At 32.0% G+C, this 20,298-nt stretch overlaps 2 protein-coding genes across 2 annotated transcripts in view; both read right to left on the bottom strand.

Annotated features, from left to right (window-relative positions):
* Nucleotides 1-20,298, bottom strand: part of LOC127862967 (beta-1,3-galactosyltransferase 1-like) — a 91,089-nt gene that overhangs the window by 13,773 nt on the left and 57,018 nt on the right. The gene's annotated exons all lie outside the window — the stretch shown is intronic.
* LOC127862968 (galactoside alpha-(1,2)-fucosyltransferase 2-like) lies at nt 9,117-19,256 on the bottom strand. The gene is made up of 3 exons (XM_052402245.1): nt 19,119-19,256; nt 11,108-11,237; nt 9,117-10,937 (listed from the first exon to the last, which is right to left on the bottom strand). Exons 2-3 carry the CDS (start codon nt 11,109-11,111, stop codon nt 9,778-9,780), a joined length of 1,164 nt encoding a protein of 387 aa, XP_052258205.1. The 5' UTR covers nt 11,112-11,237; nt 19,119-19,256; the 3' UTR covers nt 9,117-9,777.

The following is a 20,298-nucleotide window of genomic DNA, read 5'->3' as shown; positions in this document are numbered from 1 at the left end:
AAGGATGGGAGAGTCCACTAGTCATAAATGGGTTAATCTGGCTTATAGTGTTGTCCCTACTTGAAACGTATTTTGGAAATGTTTTGAGGAACAAGGTTTTATTTTCTTCTAGTGATATAATTATTAATGTTCGTGATTAACAAATACAATTTAAACTGCATATAGCCCTTTAATTATATTATACGAAGCGATTTTAATGCTTTCCAAACATGTACTTTAAATTATAAGCCGTTGCGTTACAATGCAATATTTTGGCGATGTTTTCACACTGCTTATGTGTTTGCGGGCGTTAAATTAAATTAAATAATGTACTTGGATCAAGGATGTGTACTTCTTAACTATCTCATCGAGTAAAAAGTATATAGTGTTAAATCGTAGCGCTAAACACGGCGAAGTTTTTCTGTTTTTAATTTAGAAACGTACTTCTAGACTTTGTTCACATTATTAGAAATGAGCTGGCGCATACAAGGGAAACATTATACTCAAGGATAAAATATTATTTGGCTTTAAAAATAAACGTAAACAAAATCCAAACTTTGTTTATTAGAAGGACATTTGTAAACGCAATTCAACCGCACCTATAATGCAAAATATATCTGTTTAAACAGCTTGCATTAGTTGGCAATACATTAATAACACATTAGGAGAGAGCAAAACGTCCTATTCTACCTCTAAAGGTACACACACATATGTTTTTAATAAATATCAAAGTCTTCTGTGTTTAAAAGTAATGTTAAAACAGGAGTATTACTGAGATGGTGCCTACATACATGTAGATTGTAAGTGTGGGTTTAAGTAGAGTATTAATTGTAGATCACAATGAAACAAAAATATTAATGGTTTCTCAGTGGCGCACAATTGTTTTGTTTTAAGCTTCATTTGTACTCAAGACAATGTGTGATTTCCTAATAATGGGTAGATTTGGGAAGATTTGGGTAGATTTGGGTAATTTTTGTCGCCCTTTCTATTGCCACAAGTACTTTTCCAGATAAACTCAAATTCAAAATGGCACAAGTCACACCCTTATACAAGAAAAATGACACTTTCTGCAAATCTATAACTATAGACCAGTAAGTGTTTTACCAATGCCCTCTAAAAATTTGGAGAAAGAAATTGCTAAACAACTAAACTCTCATTTTGATACATTTTTTTTATAAATTTGTATGTGCTTTTAGGAAGGGACATGGCTGCCAAACCACCCTATTAAAACTTCTGGAGGAATGGAGGCAGGCGGTCTTAGGTCGTTTCGCCCTAAAACCTGTTCGCCCTAGGTAACATTGAGTTGTTTCGCCCTGTGTCGTTTCGCCCTTACAAGTGGGTTGTTTCGCCCTAATTTTATTTTGAATTACAATTAAAGCCGTTTAATTAACATACCAATTATCTTTAATTGAATAATTAATTAAACTACGTTGTATATAACACCTTTCACATCTCTTACGCACGGATAAATTACCTGTGAAATATACCGACCACACGTGTGAAAGAGACGTTAATTGTGATTTTGTTCGTTTTGTATGTATCGGTGACTTGTTTACCTTAAACTATATAGAATATTAGACACATCGTTGTGTGTTAACTATATGGTAAACATTGTAGGAAACAATACAGAAGTTTGCCAGATATTGCTTATTATTATCCGCTTTTCCCCAAACATAGTTGTTAAAGTTCAAAAGGAAGTATGAACTCAGCTTGTGACATTCTAAATATAAATCCTTTTGAATTGCTGCATACATAAAAACAAGGGCGAAACGACTCAGGAATTAGGGCAAAACGACTCATGGGCGAAAAGGTATTAGGGCGAAACAACCCGGATTCGAAACAGCCTCTGGATAAAAACCATTACGCTGCAGCAATTATCTTGGACCTGTCCAAGGCCTTCCACATGATGTACTACTGTCAAAACTGTTAGCATATGGTATGTCAGAGCCTGCATCCAGACTCTTCCAGTCTTACCTTTCTAACAGAAAACAGCAAATTAAAATAGGAGATACAGTTAGTACATGGACCAGTATAACAAAAGGAGTACTCCTGGGGCCCCTACTGTTCAACGTCTTTATTAATGATATTTTTTATTTTATAAACAAATCTACCCTTTTTAATTATGCAGATGATAATACTCATTCATTTTACACAACAAACTTTGATGAACATATAAGTGTCTTACAACATGAAAGCAACATTCTTATTGATTGGTTTGACTTTAACAAAATGCAAGCTAACCCTGACACATTTCAATCTTTTGCATTAGGAAAATCAACTTCTTGTAAAAAACCCTCATTTAAGATAGGTGATGCCGATATTACTTGTGAAAAAGTTGTTAAACTACTTAGTATTGCCATAGACTATAAAGTTAATTACACATAGTGTAGTTAGTTAGTTCCTTTTTAACGAGGCAACTAAGAACTTTTACAGATATGGAAAATTATTGTTTGTGTGTTTGATTTTTTTCCCTCAATCTCTGGATTGTAATACTGAGAGGTTAAATATAACTTACACCGGCTTTGTGTTCTCAAACCCTACCCAGAAATTGTGCTATGCTCTTTGCATACTTAATGACATACTTATTAACAACTTATTGATTACATACAGGAGTATCATTCATAAGCATATTGGCTTGTGCTCATTATTCACATGTTATGTTGTATGATTATATACATGTGTTTTATGCATAACCTTATTGGCTTGTGCTCCTCTCCAAATGGTATGTTGTACAGTTATATAAATGAGTATTATTTATAAGCTCATTGACTAGTGCTTTTTTGTTCACATGTTATGTTGTATAGTTATATACATGGGAATCATTCATAAGCTCATTGGCTTGTGTTTTTTGGTGTGCACAATTTGTGTTGCATAATTATATACATGAGTATTATGCATAAACACATTGGCTTGTGTTTTTGTTCACATGTTGCTTTTTATGGTTGTTCATATGTTTTATTTTATTTTATTTTTTTCTATGTCTCTACTAGGGACACGTCTTTTATTGTGTTTTCCTCTTACTTGTGTGATTATCTCTTTTTACTTCTTCAAGTCTATGGAATATTTATCTTTTTGTATTCTTAATTTTTGTTTTCTATTTTTGTTTGTATGTATGGACATCTTATGTCCTATAAGAGAAACCAACTGGACACATTTTAAAATAAAAATTTACTGGACAAGCACATACAAATTACGATTCACACCACCCTCCACCTACTTAAATGATTAAATTATGTACTTTAAATGTTAAAGGATTAAACAATAAAGACAAACGCATAAAAATCTTCAAATGGTTAGACGAAAAAAAATATAGTATATGCCTTTTACAAGAATGTCATTTGACACCTACTTTAGCACAAACCTTAAAAGATGAATGGGACGGAGAAATCTATCTCAGTGGAGAACATACTAATAAACAAGGCATTGCCTTTCTGATAAAAAATATTATAGGTGTCACAGTCGATAACTTTAAGGAAATAATAATTGGCAGACAAGCAAGTATAGATATCAAAATACACGAAACACAAATAACATTAATCAACGTCTACGGCCCTAACATAGACGATTCCACATTTTACGAAACATTACAATCCTTTATAATAAATAACCAAGATAAAAACATTATAATCGGTGGTGATTTCAATACGGTCCTGAACCCATTAATAGATAAAAAGAATGGAAACCTTTATACTCATACTAAAAATAGAAACATTTTAAACAACATAATTGAAAACTACAATATGATAGATATCTGGCGTACAGTATACCCAAACGAGAGCAAATTCACCTGGCATTCAAACACAAAACCAACAATATTTTGTAGATTAGACTATTTTGTAATATCTGAATCTCTTTGCAACATTATTGACACATGTAAAATAAAACCAGGATTTATGACTGACCACTCTCTAGTTGAACTTAAACTGCACAATATACAACCTGAAAGAGGCCCAGGATACTTTAAAATTAACAACAGCATCTTATTAGATACACAATATCAAACACAAATAAAACAGGAAATATTAAATACAGTTCAAAATAATAAAGATGCAAACCCAAACACCTTATGGGAAGTAATTAAAGGAAATATACGTAACACAACAATTAGATACACATCATTTAAACAAAAAGAAACACACAAACTTGAAACTGAAACCATCAAAACCATTGAAACACTTGAAAAACAATTGCATCAAACAAACACAAATGACACCACCGACATTGAAAATGAAATAACATTAAAAAAACAAATATTAGATGGAATCTATCATACACATCTCAATGGAATAATACTAAGAGCGCGGGCACAGCATGTTGAACACAATGAAAAGAATACAAAATATTTCGCAAACATTGAAAAACGTAGAAGTGAACAAAAAACTGTACACAAATTAGTAGTCAATGGCAAAGATATAACAAACAGAACTCAAATACTAGAAGAACAACGTTTGTTTTTCGAAACCCTCTATAAACGAAAAAATGTTGAAAATAACACTCTTTTTAAAAATACACATCAGGCTTTAAACCAGGAAGAAAAAGAACTGATGCGACGGATTGCTTAATGAATATGAATGTGGATTAGCCCTAAAAGAAATGCAAAATAACAAAAGCCCAGGATCTGATGGCATCACAATCGAATTTTATAAAATATTCTGGAATGATATAAAAACACATCTAATTAATTCACTTAACTATTCATTTAACAACGAAAACTTAACTACGCTACAAAAACAAGGTATTATTTCACTTATTCCAAAACCTGGAAAAAACTTAGAATCCTTATCAAACTGGCGCCCGATTAGTTTACTAAACAATGATTACAAAATTGCAACTAAAAGTATAGCAAACAGAATAAAAAAAATATTACCATCAATCATTTCAAAATCTCAATCTGGTTTCATAAAAGGACGTTACATTGGTGAAAACGTTCGTCTTATCCAAGAATGCATAAACTATTTCAACAATTCAAATAATCCTGGTCTAATATTCTTTGCAGACTTTGAAAAGGCATTCGATTCGCTTGATCATTCATTTATGTTCTCTTGCTTAGAAAATATGAACTTTGGTGAAAGTCACATTCAATGGGTCAAACTATTCTATACCGATATTAACAGTATAATCATCAACAATGGCTTCTTTTCAAACAGTTTTAACATCGAACGAGGGGTTCGACAAGGATGTCCACTCTCATCATCGCTTTTTATTATTTGCATAGAGTATCTATCACATCACATCCAATCAAATGAACACATAAAAGGCATAACACTAGAACCTGACGAAGAAATCAAACAATCCCTATTTGCTGATGATGCAACTTATTTTTTAAATAACAATAGCGATTCTTTCCATAACCTAATAGAGTCGCTAACCCTTTACGGAATGACATCGGGTCTTAAACTAAACAAAAGTAAATGTACTGTGCTACGAGTAGGTAAATTAAAACAAAGTAATGTTCAATATAAAAAAGAAATGAAATTTAATTGGACATCCGATGAAGACACAACGTTAGGAATTACATTCACAAATAATTAAAAGGATACAGTTCTTAAAAACATAATACCTAAATTACAGAATTTTAAAAACTGCTTAAAATCATGGCATCATCGTAAACTTACACTAATCGGAAAAAACACAGTATTGAAAACGTTTGCATTTCCTAAATTAATATATGTATTAACAGTTCTCCCAAATCCACCAAGTGATGTTATTAACGATATAAAATCAGCAATATTCAATTTCATATGGGACGGTAAGCCTGATAAAATAAAAAGAACTCAGTTAATTCAATCTGTAGAAAATGGAGGTATCCAATTAACGAACATTGAATCATTCTTGAATGCAATCAAATGCAGCTGGGTTAAACGATACCTAGATAATACCAATACGAGTAAATGGAAATTATTCTACCAGAAAATCCTAAAAAAATATGGTGACTCCTTACTCTTTGAATGTAACATCAGCAATAATATCTTACATGAAATTGCAAACGAAAACATATTTCTGTCTGATGTTCTATCAGCGTGGAGTAATGTCACTCATAACTTAGAGACCCAAACCAGCAGTAAAACAATTTTATGGAACAATAAAGACATAACTTCAAACAATAAGACGTTTTTCTATAAAGACTGGTTTGAACGAAGCATTAAATATGTCGACCAATTATATGACTACAGAATTAAGGATTTCTACTCTTTTGATAATATATGCTACATATACGGAATACCTTCAAATAATTTTTTGAAGTACTACACACTTATCAAAAGCATACCCATACATATTAAATCGGAAACCAATACAAATAATACACCATGTACTCAAACAACATTTGTAGAAAACATACTTGGAAGAAAAAACAAAACAAATAAAATATTTTACACACTACAAATTAAAAACTCTACAGAAAACTCCAAAATCCAAAATAAATGGCAAGTTCTTTTTGGAGAAAATGAACTTAATTGGAAACACATATTTACCATGCCATATAAAGCAACTATTGAAAGCACACTGAGAAATTTTCAATATAAATACATCCATAGAATTATAGCTACAAATAAATATCTCTTTAAATGTAAATTATCTAACTCAAATCTGTGTGACTTCTGCAGTGAAAACATTGAAACTATATAAACATCTTTTTTGGGAGTGCAAACACATCCAGCCTATTTGGAATCAATTAATATCTTTTCTTGAACAATATCAACTAAACGTTAAACTATCTCTCTTAAATGTAAGTTTCGGAATTAACTCATTGAAATCAATAGACTGTAATAATATTGTGAATTTTATGGTTATATTAATGAAATATTTTATCTTAAACATGAAGTACAAAAAACAAGTACCAAATTTTAATTGTTTTGTCCATAGTCTTAAACTAAAAATTCAAATTGAGAAAGAAATAGCCCTCAGTAATGACACATTACACATCTTTGAACAAAAATGGAATCGGATTAAATTCTCATAATGTTTTGTCCACTTATATACATTTCACTCTAATGTTAGTCTATCTCTCTAAAATAGTTTTGTTTATTTTTTTTATTCTTATTTTTTCAGTCAGACAAGATCATTGTGAATATACAACAAAACACACAAGTCCAGTATCTTTTCTTTCAACTTTATACAATTCATCATATTTCATAACTATTCCTCTGTTGTTCTTTTCTTTTCTCTCAAAAAAAATAATATATATTAGCATATCTTGTATAACATGTCTGAACTATATTGCTTTGTACAATCACTATGTTGTATGATCATATACATGTTTACATTGTATGTATGATATTGAATAAAAAAAAAATAAAGTTAATTTTGATACGCAAATACAAGGATTATGTAAAAAGGCTACCACTTAGATTAACATCTTAAAAAGAGTTGGCAGAAATTTAAGTGTAGCAAACAAACTATTAATTGTCCATGCTTTTGTTTTATCAAATTTTAATTTTTGCCCAATGACCTGGCATTTCTGTTCAGAAACTAATATTAAAAAGATGGAAAAACTTCAGGAAAGGGCAATTCGTTTTATATACAACGACCATTTAGTGATCTTTTACATAGGGTAGACATTCCGTCCCTGCAAATAAGACGTGTAAGATCAATGGCTATTGAAACATTTAAAATCATAAATGAAATTTCTCCACCTTTGTTAAATGATTTAGCTGTTAAGAGACAGTCAGCCATAAATTTAAGATACACCAATAGTTTACAGATACCACAGGTACGCACATCAACATATGGTAAAACTTTGTTAAGATATGCTGCCCCCTCGCTGTGAAACTCCCTACCGGAAAACTTTAGAAAATGTACACATTTTTCATAATTTAAAACTTTAATTAGTTTGTGGAATGGAAACATCTGTAAGTGCAAAAGCTGTAGATTGAATGGGATTTCCACAGCAAGGGAGCATCACATCAATTAGTTCTTAAGTACTACTTTGTGTACTTGATTTAGTTCCAAAGTTGTACTTGTGCCTCACATGGGTTATTTTTTACTTAAATGTTATATACTGTTAGTATTTTTCTTAGCTTTGTATGCTTTGTGTGCTGTGCATGCTCTTTATGCTTTATAGGCTCTGTTTGCTTTATATGCTTTGTGTGCACTGTATGCTTTGTATACTTTGTATGCTTTGCATGTGTTTGTGTGCTTTATATACTTTATATGCCTTGTTTTGCTTTGTATACTTTGTGTGCTTTGCATGTTTTGTGTGCTCTATATACTTATATGCCTTGTTTGCTTGGTATATTTTGTGTGCTGTGTATGCCTTGTATATTCTGTATGCTTGGCATACTTTGTGTGCTTTGTTTGCGTTGTATGCTATGTATGCCTTGCATGCTTTGTATACTTTGTGTGCCTTACGCTTTGTATACTTTGAGGGCTTTGTATGCTCCGTACGCCTTGTATGCTCTGCATGCTATGTATGCTCTGCATGCTGTGTCTAGTGGATATTAAATTCTTTCTCTTAAAAAATTATCTGACTTTTAATGCAGACAAATCTAAACTTTTTATAGTACCATATCTGATGTAATATCATGCTATATATTTTTATGTAAATCTGCCTTTTAATTGTAGCCCTAACCCTAACCCTAACCTTAACCCTATTACTGCTACTACTTCTAATACTAATACTACTACTACTACTACTACTAGTACTACTACTACTATGACTACTACCACTACTACTGCTGCTGCTACTACTACTACTACTACTACTACTATTATTATTTCTATTAATTTGTATTATTACTATTATTATGTATCATTACTATTATTATTATTATTTATTTGTTATACTAATAATAATTATTATTATTTTATTTTATTTTTTATTATTTGTATTTTTATTAATATTATTTTCGCATTAAGAAACTTTTATCCGACTTTAAAATTGTTAAAAATTGGAAAAAAATCAAATTGGAAAAAAATACAATGGGAAGAAACATCCCACAGTAACAAAACACCCGTGGGATTGTTTTTTCCTAACACGATTAACCGGATTAATATTGCGTAGATTGTTTATAATTTGATAAAATTTAGTGCTTCTGGAAGTTACATTAATAAATCCCTTAAATGGAATAATATCCCATGAGACTTTTTTTCCCATACAAAATGGGATTTGTTTTCTAACAAGGAAAATTGAACGAAAATTATCATAAATACATTTACACAGCTTAAAATCGAGCATAAACAAATACATGGCAATTCATTTCCAAATAAATATGCAAAGTGAAGTGTTCAATGTAAAAGTTAATTTAGCATATATGGTAGAATGAATAAAGCATTATATAAACCAATTTTGTAATACGAAAAGACATAAGGATCGGTTGGGCTAGTGGAAACTACTATCTGTTGGTACGCCCAATTAAAACGAAACTGAATTCGTCTTTGTCCACGTGTTGAATAGTCACGACAAAAATGTAATAAATATTGATCATTTCAACGCTTGTTGTCTGTTTCAGAAATAATTCTAGTGTATTTACCTGTTTTCCTCATACAGCAAAAACAACCAGTACTAATTACGGTACGGTTTGCGATATTCGACCATTAACATATATTGAACAAATGCGAGATATTATTCGTCTACAGTTATATCTTATATGTTCATGTTTGTCGTAAAGAAGGTGATATTTTTAATAACGTTGCTTACATAACTATTTAATAATTATTTTTAAATGAATCCGGAAATTGATAAAGAACAACTAATCACTATTCCGCCTGTTTGGTCAATATTACCGTTATTTTTCAAACTATTTTTGGATATAACATGGCGTCTTCATATATAACCAAGCACACGCATACTCATCAGTTTCAATCTAAAATTACCCATTTCGGAGGAAAATACTCCGAATAGACGAATTGCTTATCAAGAAACGATTCATTTATGGCCTGCTGCTTAGAAATGATAGTCGTCCCTCCCGCCAGCCAGGCTGCCCACCAACCATAAGACCCGGTGGAGACAATACTATGGTCACACAAACTCAAAACAGCCATATCCACGGCGGCAGGATTGCCCTCTAGGAAAGCCATCTTCAAGTTTGTGTCGTTATTAAAATTGTATTTAACCCAATCCATACCATTCGAACTAAAGACGAAAATGGTATCGTTTCCAAACATTTTAGTACACATTTGTAATGCACGAGTAATAAATTCTTTTGTTACAGTGAAATGACCGGCCTCGATGTTCCTTTTCTCAAGGAAATCACCTCTTCGGACATGTACACCGATGTATGTGTAATTTATTCCTGTGACATTAAACTGTTTCGCAATGTCATTTTTAATTATCTTTGCCTCTGTCAAGATTCGGGGCACAAATTTGAATTCGTTTTTAATGTGTTTCTTAATATTGTGAAAATACTTCGTTGATACTAAGTATCCGTTTACGTGGACATCCTCTGTGTTATTGAACTGGGTAAGTCGTTTGTCAAAAGCACAACATAGAAGTTCATTTATAGTTCTCCACTTGGTTGATATTCGAGTAAAATTTACTCTTTTGTCAGAGAGTTGAAATGAGGACAACAGATCCTGACCTCCATCGATGGCAATCTGTGTGAAGTTCATCATGTCGGCTAGGCCAAGGATTGAAGCATATTGAAACATCTGATTTCCGAGGCGACCTATAATTGCAATACTCAATGTTCCGTTATGCCTCATTTTTGACGTGTCAGAGCTGTGAACGGAAGAATTGCTATTCGATACGATGTCCACCTTTCCTCCTTGCGGCAAAACTGGAACGACTGTATTTAGTTTGGGTTGCTGTCCGTTTAATTCACGAATCAATGTTCCGTTATGCATTATTTTTGAATTGTCTGAAATTTGAGCGAAATAATTAACAGTCGTTACGATTTCCGCTTTTCCTCCATGAGGAGAGGTTGGAACAGCTGTGTTTAGGTCGGCTTGTCGGTACACAAAATACCTTACACAGACAAATAGTATGATACACAGAATCGGAAGCTTCCATCGATATTTGCCTGAAAACAAAAACAAAAAACATTTACTTTGTTGAGCGTGTTACTTCCCGCACAAACAGGTTTATACTGAGTTGACCATGAATAATAATAAATAACACTGAAACATCTCATTTATAAAAAAATATATTATGAAATACATGTTCAAGGAAGTACACTTTTATATTACCTACCCATTCTCCAAATCCTGTTTGATTCTATTTTACAGTTAATAAATGTGATGGATCACACTCCTCTGAGGTTGTACAAGCAGACTTTGCTATAAATCATCATCTCTATATCGAAATTCTGGCAAGATGAGTTCTGTGAAAAAATGGATTCCGTAAATTTCAACGTAATTAAAAGCAAACAAAGAGTAATATAACAACTATTTAAAGTTGCTAAAACGTCCAATGTGTGGCGAGATTACACTTCAATAGCATAATAGTTAACGAGACAAAATTTTGTTGTACTTAATGTGTCATCAATCTAAGTTATTTTGATAATGTTAATAACTGTTTCCGCCATTGATTGCTCACAGTGTTGTTGAGTTTTGTTTTGATAATAAAACGATCATATCATACAATTGATATACGCGCCAGAATTAAATCGTCTGAAAGAAGTATAATAGCCATCAGAACAGAACTTGCATAAAAAGTAATATTGTTAACATATAAACAGTGCGACATTTTTAGAGTTTGGACGTTTGATGTGTTTGCATGAAAAACATATAATTAACATAGCTTAATCTGACATAAAAACTCTTTTTTAAAATCAAGTAATAAGCTAATTCGGCTTAACTGCCCTTAAACGAATTATTAATTAATAGAGTTTTTTTTAACTTTACCATGTTCTGAATGTTATTGGGTGTGAGCAACAAATAAAATATTTTTAACATAACAATAGTTTTTTGCTCAATTTCAACATCGACATAATATATGTAAAGTTATTGCTATGCTGAAAGTGTTATATTCATAAAACATTCGTTTATACGATTAATGTAATGCTGTATATATTTGCTAAATCACTAGCAATAACATAGTAGTAGTAGTAGTAGTAGTAGTAGTAGTAGTAGTAGTAGTAGTAGAAGTAGTACTTCTTGTAGTTGTAGTAGTAGTAGAAGTAGTAGTTGTAGTAGTATTAGTAGTAGTAGTAGTAGTCGTAGTAGTAGTAGAAGTAGTACTACTTGTAGTTAGTAGTAGTAGTAGTAGTAGTAGTAGTAGTAGTAGTAAGAAGAAGTAGTAGTAGTAGTAGTAGTAGTAGTAGTAGTAGTAGTAGTAGTAGTAGTAGTAGTAGTAGTAGTAGTAGTAGTAGTAGTAGTAGTAGTAGTAATAGTAGTAGTACGTAGTAGTAGTAGTAGAAGTAGTAGTAGTAGTAGTAGTAGTAGTAGTATATTGACTGTGATAGTAAAGGGAGTTCAATATCTGCAATTGAATATCATGGTTGTATACACAGGTGGTAAGTCATACTTTTATGTTAATTGCATTTTACTATGGAAGACTTCTGATTTATTTTTAAGTTAAGATTGTTTTGATATATGTTGTGTGATGTAATAACAGAGTGCTTTTTCTTGTTTTTTTTAAAATTATTTTTCATCTGCAAGTTGTATTTATGCACCGATTGACCCTACTAATATACCCTGAACCCATGTTTTGTTCCTGCCCCTGCTTACGTTAAAACAAATACTTCAATGCCCCGTAACTTCTTAAATGCATTTTCAACATTGTCACGTTTCGATGTGGACTATTTAATTATTTATTTAACAAGTAGTAATTCAATATATAATTGACAAAATGATTGGACCTAGATATGGTCCAGATGCATTTTTAAAGAGCATTTTACTGTTATAAAAGCATTATCAACAGTATATGATAGAGATTCGTAACTATAGACATGCACTCAAAATAATGCATGTTAACAACCTATGGCGAATAAGCACCTGGTTTAGGAAAGCTGTTATTGGTACGAAGCAAGTACGATTTTAAAAGTACGTTTATCCTATTTATGTTTTCTTTCTGCTACTAAGATATGTGTTTTAAACTAAGTATGCATACTTTATGTTGCTTTCTTTGTTGTCTATTTATATTTATTTATGCTTCCCGCTGCTGTCGTAGTTGTGTTTACCCTTTTACGCATGCTTTCTTATGCATTTTTATTTGCGAATACCTATTTCACATACCCCATATTTTCTGTAACTGTTAGCATATTCTGCTTTCTTATACTGTGTGAGCCCCGCGAGAAGTGTTCTTCGAAGTAGTAAACTCCAAGCTTTAACAAGGCCGGAAGTAGACTATAGATAACCCGAGCTGTATCAAGCCCGCAAGTAGAATGTTGTCAAACGCCGAGCAGATTATACCCGGAAGTAGAATGTTGTAAAACGCCGAGCGGACTATGCCCGGAAGTAGAATGAGGACAAACGCCGAGCAGACTATGTCCGGAAGTAGAGCGTTGACAAACGCCGAGCTGACTATGCCCGGAAATAAAATTGTGACAAACGCCAAGCAGACTATGCCCGGAAGTGGAGAATATAATTTGTCTCACAAAAGTGTGCTTGAAAAGCAAACTGTGAAAACTCTGAAAACTTATATTACTTTACACATGAACAGCTCCGTACAAATGAGGCCCCATAATTGACATTAAATAACAAACAAATGGGTCCTATCGTGACACTCTGTCGGTGCTTCTATCAGTGCAATATCTGATACAGCAGGTTTACACTGAACCTTCGATATTTAATTAATGACATAAAATGTTGAGATACGTGCTTCAAAACAGTTGATCAGAATTTCGTGACAATAACATCGCCATGTCACACAGTTCCAAGCCGATACACACTTCAAGTTGGTTAAATATTCATTACCAAAAAAGCTCAATTTGGTAATCCAATTTCTGAACTCAGTATGAACAGAACTATTTTCAAATTAAAAATATGTTCTCAAAAGAAAATGGAAGTTAATGATGATTTTGCTCGTTTCCTTTCAAGTGAATAGTGTACCAAATACCCATTAACTGTGTTTTTCTACGATACGATTTGGATTCCTGCCGCGGCAGATGACAAAATAACATTAGAATAAGGCAAGCGAATTAAATGTTATCGTCACATCATATCTCAAGGCGGAGCACAACATACTGTTAGGTATTTTTTAACACTCAGCTTGCGCAAACTTCTTAATGGTTAAGATGAAATTCGTTTTAAATTGCGAAAATATAATATAACTATTTCTTTTTTGCTATAAAATACTTCATTTGACTTTCAACAGTCGAAACAACTTGACAGCCGCTTCATTTATTCACATAGTTGTCCACGTTATTTTATATTGCTACAGTAATAATTTCAGGACCATGTGCCAATTTTACACTGCATTTTACAATTACAAAAATGTGTAGAATGTCAGAAAAAATGCACGTAAAACCGAACGCTAAGCCTTTATCATCGAATGAATTAGGATCGATTGATTGATTGATAAATAAGTTTACTGTTTGAATTTTCCGATAACAAGATTTTTCATTCAAGCTATCTTCAATCGCTACAAAAACGCTATACACATTTCCACGTTCCAAGTCTTATATTATATTCCTCCAGCCGTAATGAATCCTGAAACCGTTCCTTTTATGTGCACCCACCGTTTCTGAACAATTTTAAAAGGAATGTCGTCGGATACTCAGGTATGAAGGAGCAACTTTAAATTCGACTCACAAACTAAACCGTCTGCAAAACATCTCAAACGCAGTATGACAATGTGCAAATGGTAAATTGTAAAATACAGCAAACTGTTTAAAAGGCAGATTTTAAGAAATAAATATGCGTTTTTGCAATATTTTATATTTGACATTAATTTCCATCATAATGATCAGTTTAATCACACAATTAGTATCATCCATTGTCGTTATCTTTCAAAAGCATTTCAAACTTTAATATTGTGAAGCTACTTAAAATTAAACGTACCCAGTCATAATAACACCATCCATTTCGTCGAAGCTACCGTATTTACGACTTGACAACTTTTAACCCTGGAGCTACTAGAACAAATTCGCGTTATGTTACGTATCTTTTCATATTACATAATTTGAAATTGAGTTACTTTCAAGACAGAGTATGGTTTCAATTATATTGGAAATAAGTAGAACGATAAAATGAACATACCGTATTGCTTTTAATGTAAACGTGTTGTCGTGCATGATTAAATAATCGCTTGTATTTATTGAATTTCATTATTATTGTATTCATAAATATTTGACTAACATAGATATTGGCATATTTTAATATATCTATTAATATTGGTATACACATTTTTATGGTTTTAATGGTAGGTACATTTCTTCTATCAATCTATTAGACTGACTCCCACATGATTAGCATAGGCCTTGGCCGTTATTTTTCCACTTTGCGGGAAGTAGTAGTTGTTGTTGTTGTTGTAGTACTAGTAGAAGTAGTAGCAGTAGTAGCAGTAGGATTAGAATAAGCAGTAGTAGTAGTAGAAGTAGTAGTAGTAGTAGAAGTAGCAGTAGTAGTAGTAGTAGTAGTAGAAGTAGTAGTTGTAGTAGTAGTAGTAGTAGTAGAAGTAGTAGTAGTAGTAGTAGTAGTAGTAGTAGTAGTAGTAGTAGTAGTAGTTGTAGTAGTAGTAGTAGTAGTAGTAGTAGTAGTAGTAGTAGTAGTAGTAGTCGTAGTAGTAGTAGTAGTAGTAGTAGTAGTAGTAGTAGTAGTAGTAGTAGTAGTAGTAGTAGTAGTAGTAGTAGTAGTAGTAGTAGTAGTAGTAGTAGTAGTAGTAGTAGTAGTAGTAGTAGTAGTAGTAGTAGTAGTAGTAGTAGTAGTAGTAGTAGTAGTAGTAGTAGTAGTAGAAATCATTGTTGTAAATAGAAATGGTTGTAGGAGTAGTTAAAGAAAAAGTAGTAGTAGTAGAAGTAGTATAGAAGAAGTGTTTTTCAGAACTCTTCGGCATTGTTTATTTATGTCCCAGTGCGGTTCTCAACGACCATATGCCAAGTCTTTACACGTTGGCAATGCAGTTAAATTCAAACACGATATTATAAACGAAGTTCAATAATGAACTTGTAAATCTATTAGCCTGTTAAAAATCACTTTAATTTGAAACAAACTTGATAAGCACTAAAATCCAAATCTTATGAGGAATTGTTATATTTTTTCCTACTTAAAACATATAATAAAAATTATATAATAACTGTTAAATAGGGAACATTCCGTTTAGTTTTACGAACTGCCTGTTTTCAAAGTTCGATTACTATGCTTATACGTAAATATTTTTAAAATATTAACTTTACTTATCTTGTTCATTATTTGTCTGAGAAACTTAATAATGTTGTGAAATTTGTTTTTTGAAGACAAATATTTTTTGTTCATATCGCATTTACAAGATACCAATAATGAACGTTTCAAAACATATGCATACTCATATTTGTATTATTAACAGTATTTAGAAGTAAACTTTACTGGTGTTTAACTAACTTGCTTTGCGTTTTTATTACCTTCATAATGAAGTATATGTCTTAATAAAATGCAACAAAACAATTAAGCTTACGTATTTGAACGAAATTGCGCCTTAATTTGCTGTTATTTCGTATGTTTCATGTATGTGATATCGATAGGTAAGACAAGAGCTGTCAGAATACCTCGCGCTCGACTTTTCGAGTGCTTGACGGTATAACGTAAGCTATCATGGGGAAATTTTTCATATTAAATAAGGTCAAAGTAATATGGTGATATTCTAACTAGAAGAGGACCATAATTGAAACATAATGATCGCTAATGTTTTAAGAAGTGGGACATTATAGACGATTCTGGTTTAAGGTTTATTTTCCACAATCTATTGAACATTTTTAAAGACATAAAACAAACTAATAAGATTATATTTCAAGTTTGATAGAATAGCTTGGGTGGGATGGTTGGACCGTCTTTAAAAAATAAAATAATAATGCCCCCTACTGCGCCGCTTTGAAGCCATGTCATTGACCATTGACCATGAAGGATGACCTTGACCTTTCACCACTCAAAATGTGCAGCTCCATGAGATACGCATGACTGCCAAATAGTAGTAGTAGTAGTAGTAGTAGTAGCAGTAGTAGTAGTAGTAGTAGTAGTAGTAGTAGTAGTAGTAGTAGTAGTAGTAGTAGTAGTAGTAGTAGTAGTAGTAGTAGTAGTAGTAGTAGTAGTAGTAGTAGTAGTAGTAGTAGTAGTAGTAGTAGTAGTAGTAGTAGTAGTAGTAGTAGTAGTAGTAGTAGTAGTAGTAATAGTACTCAACTACGCTCATGTTACTGCTTGAGCATATTGCCAATATAACAAAGTAAGTACGCCTTTTAAACTCTACGAATATGTTGCACCCTGTTTACTGCAGACATTACATAAAATAGCGAGTATTGAGTGTACAATATACGTTTTATTAGTGAATAGTTAAGATACTGTGCTGTGTTTTAAGTGTGTCATTAAATACACCTGTGGTACAGCTTTACAAATCAGAACTCCAGACCTCAAGTTATAAAAAAACTATTAACGCGAAAGATTACCCGGTTTCTAACCGTTTGATTTAAAAGCTTTCGCCATAACTACTCCTGACTGCCATATACATGTTTTAACTTTAAATAAGCGATCTTCGTGTTGTCACAAATGCTAACGGATACCTAATACAATCCGATGCATTAAATCGTTTCACTGTATAATGGTATATAAAATGATCATTTCTCATAAACGTTAATGTATTTTTAGTATATGGGTATGCCATATTTCATTATTTGCTCCTTGGTAAGCAGTTCTTATTTAACAAAAGTTTGTCAAAATACCGTATGTCAGTCTAAGAATAGTCATTTAAAAAAGAATGTGCATATGATATGCACAAATTCATTTGGTAAATGCTTGATGGCCCCTGTGACATTCGATGAATTGGGCTGGCCAGAAACAATCAAATACGTTTCCCTAAATTTTGTAGTCAGGCAAGATATTTCACTTAAAGTGTCCCGCATCAGAATACTTAAGGCATTTAAAAATGCAGCTTAGATTTTGCTACACAGAAAACAACAATCATACCAAATGGACAGCCCCTTTGTATTCAAGTATTTGCCAGCAGTATGCATATTATATCGATGGTCATATGCAACAACCATACAATTATTTCTATTTTAGGTGCAAACGATGCTGCTGCGAGACTGAATAGCCTTCAACGAGTATTTCAAGTGAAACTTACGTCTGATTGAGTTTTTTTTCAGATATGGGTAAATAGTCATCAGCAACAAAAATTTAAGATTTTTGGCAAGCGGTATTAGCACTAGACGAAACAGTAAATTTTATTTACTAAGTACATAGTCATACTAAATACGTTTACAAACGTATACATACTATATTTCTCATTTGAAAAATATCATTTGAAATATCCCAAGTGAAATATCAAAGTGAGTCCAAAGCGGGGCTAGGTCATATCACAGGGGACTGAAATGTCATAACCAACACATGTTACGATTTTAAGATAGAAGCAAAGGCTGTTGGTTAAAGACGCATCGCTATTCTATATTGTTTGACATTTAATATGATTACGGAGACATTATGTTGTCCGACGTCCAGTAATAACTCGATTCACGCTCACTGTCCCTTCCTTTTATTGTGAACTAGAGAAGTAATGTTCTATGTTTGAGAACGTTAAACTATCAATTTTATCTAAACATACACTATATACCTTACTAAGCTTTTATACAAGAATTGATATTTCATATATATAGGAGGTTTATTATCAAAACTTTCAGATAACTTGACGGTTATGATTCAATTAAGCTTTACATATCTCAATTTATGACTAGCGACAAAAATGGTTTCCGCAAGACATACCGAATAATCAGATCGCATGGTTTCTATAATTTGATAAGATTTTATTTATGGAACGATACAGTTATATATGTAGGGAATGTTATTTTGCTGATTTGTAATCAAATTGATTTTTTTTTATCTTAAACCACAGACAGGCATATTGTTATTCGTCAATATATGAACTTTAAGTTCAAATAAGCGTTATATTTTTGTGATTACAAACAACTATAATTAAATAAAATCATCCACGAAAAAAGTCGTTCAGAAAATAAAATAATATTATTTTAGATTTTTTTTCCAAATGGCTTTAAATAAAAGGATTGTGCAGTGACTGCATATCTTTAAGAAAGAAATAATTTCATACATTTGTAAAAAATAAATAATTTTTATTTACATACCTTCACTATTTTGAAATCCGTAATCCCAAGATAAAATGAGAATATGTATGCCTTATCGTTGAAGTATTTTTGCCGATCAATTACCAAATGTGTGTTTATAACCAAGCGACCAAAAGATGGCTCTTTCGTGAAGCGAATAAACTGTTCGCTTCGTTGCATTCGAATTTCGTTTAAATGGGTATACAATGTTTACTGACTGTAGCATATTATGATAAAGAGGACTCATCCTTATTGGCTTGATAGAGTTTAAAATGGTAACTAAATAGTTTGATTTCACTAACAGTAATATAAAAAAAACAAGCAAGAAATTATACGTAATGAAGAAAATAATGTAAACCACGTCCCCATTACGCCACACGCAAGGTCAAACAAGGGATTAAAAAAGCAAAATTTTGTGAAATGGCTGATTTTTTGGCATTCATATTAGAAGATGAATAACGTTAACAACGTCCAAGCATTGTAAGATACTGCTGAAGAACAATATTAATGTTGACTTTATATTCCGCATTCGTATTGCAAACGATTTTGTAGTACATTTGTTTGATCGTTTACGTAATTTCCATGAACAGTTCAGAAATGTTCGATACATGTACACTCATACACTGTCCCGTCAGTTTTTATTTTATTTTGATAGACTTTGTATCTAATACGTTTTATCGTAAACTGTGAAATACCGGTAAAATACGAAAGTGCGCATGCGAAATATGATCACAACATCTGGCTTAAAAAGTGCAAAATGCCGATGTAAATATATCAATTAATGTACGAACAGTGATAATACTGAACATTCGTATCATGATGCACATGTAATTTCTTAATTTATGCTGCTGATTGCGTAGATGACAAAATGATTTTACCGTAAATGTACGATTTTACGGTGATTTTAAGGTGACAACTAACAATGTTCGTCACTTAGATTAAGAACCTCTGTAGTATGTACAGACACAACGAAAGAAATATATTAAATAAAACTAGCTTTTTTATTGTAAAACTTAAAAATTATAACGTTAAGTACAACACATTAAACCCTTGATATTATGAATACTGTTATTTCGATTTAAAATAAAAAAGTGCATAAATGTTTGCCTGTAATTTAGTGTAAATTTAATAGTTAATATATTACAGTATATCTCCAAGTTTAATTAACAACACTCCCTATAGGCACAATGGTTGTTTTGAG

This window comes from Dreissena polymorpha, chromosome 16, assembly GCF_020536995.1.
Source record: "Dreissena polymorpha isolate Duluth1 chromosome 16, UMN_Dpol_1.0, whole genome shotgun sequence".
In the NCBI taxonomy this organism is placed as follows: domain Eukaryota; kingdom Metazoa; phylum Mollusca; class Bivalvia; order Myida; family Dreissenidae; genus Dreissena; species Dreissena polymorpha.
This window is presented reverse-complemented; position numbering and strand designations above follow the sequence as displayed.